This window comes from Lactuca virosa, chromosome 5 (assembly GCF_052849685.1).
Source record: "Lactuca virosa cultivar CGN04683 chromosome 5, Lactuca_virosa_CGN04683_v6, whole genome shotgun sequence".
Lineage (NCBI taxonomy): Eukaryota > Viridiplantae > Streptophyta > Magnoliopsida > Asterales > Asteraceae > Lactuca > Lactuca virosa.
Window position 1 is genome coordinate 361,014,874 of NC_136430.1, and position 4,451 is coordinate 361,019,324.

The 4,451-nt window shown below is 31.0% G+C and overlaps 1 protein-coding gene and 1 long non-coding RNA gene across 2 annotated transcripts; one reads left to right on the forward strand and one right to left on the reverse strand.

Moving 5' to 3' along the window:
• Positions 1–1,423: 1,423 nt before the first annotated feature.
• LOC145116739 (uncharacterized) lies at positions 1,424–2,817 on the forward strand. Its single transcript, XR_013712283.1, has 4 exons — positions 1,424–1,557; positions 1,684–1,739; positions 2,443–2,484; positions 2,567–2,817. It is a non-coding gene; the product is annotated as an uncharacterized LOC145116739 (long non-coding RNA).
• A 136-nt stretch (positions 2,818–2,953) lies between these two features.
• Positions 2,954–4,214, reverse strand: LOC145116738 (pyridoxal 5'-phosphate synthase-like subunit PDX1.2). Its single transcript, XM_079053065.1, has one exon. The coding sequence runs from the start codon at positions 4,035–4,037 to the stop codon at positions 3,105–3,107; it is 933 nt and encodes a 310-aa protein (XP_078909191.1). The 5' UTR covers positions 4,038–4,214; the 3' UTR covers positions 2,954–3,104.
• Positions 4,215–4,451: the final 237 nt, after the last annotated feature.

A 4,451-nucleotide genomic window follows, 5' to 3' on the forward strand; every position in this document is an offset into this window, starting at 1 on the left:
ATTTTAATTTCTATCATTTGTAATTATTTAAACATCAAACATTATTTTTGTTTTTTAAAGGTAACAATATAATTTTGTATATAATGTTACTTTTAACTATTGTTGTTGTAAGTTATTTTAAATAACGTGTTTGAAAACTCTTAATTATTTTAATTTGGTTCCAAAAATTTAACTTTTTTAAAATTTATTTGTTAAATATTGTTAATTTATTTGATTGTAATTATTTAAAACAACAAACATTGTTTTTGTTTTTAAAAGATAACATTATAATTTTTTATATAAAATTACTTTTAATTATTCTTATTGTAAGTTATATTTAAGCCACTTATTTGAAAATTCTTAATGGTTATAAAAAATAGTTTCATGGTTTTTTTTTGTTATTTTAGGATTGCAATTTAAGTTTAACACTATAATTTATAACTTTTAGCTATTTATAAAATAGACTCTCGATTTTTTTTAAGTTTAACTGAAATTTTGATTTATATTAACCGTTTAACATTATATTGAAATTAATAATTTAGCTATTTGGCATAAAATCATAAACTATACAAAAGTTATGACTTTAAAAAATGACAATTGTTCACATACGACAACATATTTAAACTAATAAGTTAACTATAAAATGTAAAAATGTTAAAGTCATAATTTTATAAATAGAAGTAAAATATGATATTTTAATATTATAGTTTAGTTAATTTATGATTAGAATTTAGTTTTTGTATCAATTTAACATTATTAACCAATTTATAATAATTATTAGAAAAAAATTGAAAAGTAATCAAAGTTTTTAATGAATGTGATGCAAATATATATATATATATATATATATATATATATATATATATATATATATTTGATTATTTGAGTATAATTTTTTATTTTGGTAGTCACGTGTCCTTCTAATTATCTACTTTTTAAAAGCTAGAAGAATAGTTTTTATAAAAAAAAAAGAAAAAAAAAGAAACTTAATATATTAATATAAAAAAGTTTGAATGTTTGATTATTTGAGTATAACTTTTGATATTTTGATAGGCATGTGTCCTAATTTTCTATTTTTAAAAGAGTTAGAAAATTGTTTTCAAAAGTTTTGTCATTCAGAAAAGGCTAGCGGCGTAACTTGTTGTTCGTTTGTCTTCAATCGATATGTATTGAATTATTATAATTAACGATTAAGCCATTGAAACAAGCTAATTCATTAGAAAAAAAAAATGTAAAATAAAAAATAAAAAAAAACTTCAAAATATTAATATAAAAAGAATTTTTACTAACTTCTTTAATAACGAAGTTTTAGTATCATCGCATACTCATGATAGTATGATACGACTCCTAGCTGCTGCTTTTTTTTTTTTTTTTTTCTGACAAGAAAGTTTTATTACAACCTTGTGTGAATTTTAATATTACATTGTTATATTACATAAAAAAAATAAATCGTACTATCCTCGTATAAATAGCCCCAACTTTACCTTCCGAAAACCATCAAAGATTTCTTCCGCTTCGCGCATTTCTACGGATCAGAGCAAACCCTAACCCTAGATTCGATAATGTCGTCCAAGCAAGGTACCCCCAATTATTCTCAGTTCTCATAGGCGATCTAATTTTCATGAATTCTCAGTTTCGTTGAAATCGTGTTTGATAATTTTTGTTATGGTTGAATTTATGGAACAATTTGTTCGTATTGAGCAGGTGGAAAAGCGAAGCCATTAAAGCAACCAAAGTCTGAAAAGAAGGAATACGATGAGGTATTATTTATCATCATGAGCAACTCATTCTCCTCTATATTTTGTTTGTTCATAATTATCTACTTTGTCGATCGACGATCGTCATTTGATTGCTCGAAAAAAATATATCTAACATGATTAGTTATTCACGTATGGTAGTTTTAGTTTAATATCTCAATCGATAGGTAACTGTAGCTTAAGTTCTCTTGTTAGTTGTGTTTTGATGGCGAAATTTTGTTTTCTAAGCTTAATCGTGCCTTGTTTGTGATGTTTGAAGATCCGTTTCCCTGCTTAAGTTGTAGATTGGCCTTATGATCTTATCTAGTCAGCAATCATATGATGTTTCAAACTTTTGTTCTTGAGCTAAACTCAAATAATTTTATAAGAAAAAGGTTTATGCTCGATGCAAATCTGTAGCTGCCATTAAAATTCACCAGAGTTTCTTTCATATTAATGCTTATCAGCTTATGTGCATCCCACTAGTCGTATTGTTGTTCTTCCATTGAGTTGGGGAAACATAGGTTTAGAAAATATATAAAATATAAAATCGGTTAAACTCAACTGTATAGTGTTGTGATACAAAAATAATATCTTCCAAATGAACATAAGCATACAATTTGCAAAACTTATTTGCTTAGAGCTTCAACCATGGTACCAAATTGTTAATTCCTTTCAATTCATATGGGCAGAATCCTACCCTTGCTAATTCATTTTGTTAATCCAGGTTGATAAGGCCAACATTCAAAAGAAGAAAGATGAGGAAAAGGTGCATCATTTTCTGTTTTTTTCTTTTTGTTTAAAGTACATTAAAATCTAGGTTGCTAAAATGTGATATGCATTTTGATCAGGCACTTAAGGAGCTTAGAGCCAAAGCTCAAAAGGGAGCTTTGGGAGGTACTGGTCTCAAGAAGAGTGGAAAGAAATGATACCAAGTGATTGTTATGTGCACTGATTTCTGTATCAAGTTTTCTGTGATTGTTCTTGTAGAAATTAAAGAGGAACAATATTGGTATTCTTGTTTTCTGGTTCTATTTGTTTGTGTTCAATATGCAACTTTTATTTTCTTTGTTTTCAATTTGAAAGATGTAGCATTTTTAAATGGGTTGATTCAGATTATGATTGGTGCATATTTGTATTAGGGTTCGAATTTCAACTGTGAACTTCATGATTCAAAAACAATAACATATTACAGAAATCAAATTGGATAAGCAATATGTGAAGAATCTAGGAAAAACTTCACCAAGGATTATTCATATTTCTTATTTCTATTCTCATCAAACAAAGATTGTACATATCAATTCACCATTTTTCAGTCTACAGATTTTAACATCTCTCTCCCTTTTTATCAAAATAAAAGCGAACAAGTAATTGTAATCATTCAAGGATTTAGTAGCTACGTCCAGGGTTCTCATCAAGATTCAAACCTGTCATTGCATCAGAAGTGGTTGCGATGGAATCATTCAACCCAGAGCTTACCTTGGCTAATATATGAGCATCATTGTAGTTTCTAACAGCTTGCACGATTGCCCTAACGCTCTTGTAAGGATCAGAACAATCGAACACTTCAGATCCCACAAACACACCATCGCATCCTAGTTGCATCATCAGGGCTGCATCTGCAGGTGTTGTAATACCTCCGGCAGCAAAATGAACCACCGGAAGCCTACCCATTTGCTTTGTTTGCGCCAAGATGTCGTAAGGTGCGCCCAATTCTTTCGCGAACGTGAATACTTCATCTTCATCCATGTTTGTTAAAACCCTAATTTTCCCCATCACTTCTCTCACGTTTCGAACAGTTTCAACAATGTTGCCTGATCCAGATAGATCTCCTTGAGTTCTGATCATCGCCGCACCTTCTCTCACCCTCCTTAACCCCTCTCCCAAATTCCGACATCCACACACAAACGGAATCCGGAAGTTATGTTTGTTGATGAAGTTATCTTCATCGGCTATCGCGATAACCTCGTTCTCATCTATGTAATCAACGCCGACAGCTTCGAGTATCTGCGCTTCAACGAAATGCCCAACCCGCGCTTTCGCCATAACCGGAACTCCGACAGCCCGTTGGATTTGTTTAATAACGGCCGGATCGAGCATCCGTGAAATTCCTCCGGATTCCGATTGCTCTGCCACAATGACACAACAAGCTCCGGCGGATTCAGCGATCTTGGCTTGGTCAACGTTTGTGACTTGGACAATCGCTCCGCCACGGAGCATTTGGGCTAATCCGACCTTAACTGAGAAGGCATTCTTGTTCTTCTTGTTGGGATCAGATATGGCGTTGCTTCCATAAACAGTGACTGCAGTGTCGTCGGCCATGTGTGAAGTGTTTGATAGAATAGAAGCCAAATGAATTCAAGAGATTTGAATTGCGTTAGAATGTATAGAGATCGAGAAGATTTATATATAGAATTTGGAAAGTAGCAGCGATGGAGAGAGATCGAGAAGTTTCTGTAAGGTTCGTCGGTGGCTTCTTCCAGGGAAATTGCATAAAGTGTCCTCCCTTGTCTCGCACAGAATTTGACCAATTTCACAATAACTCACATACACCATTTCACCGTTAATCAAACCTATTTTCATATTTTGAAAGATGAATTTGGAAAAATAGCAATATAATTTGTTTTTTTTTTTTATCAATAATGATATATTTTTAGATTTTATATTATTAATAATAAGAAATCATAATTTCTTGTCGCCTTTAGAGTTTTAACAATGGATTGTTGACCAGTTATC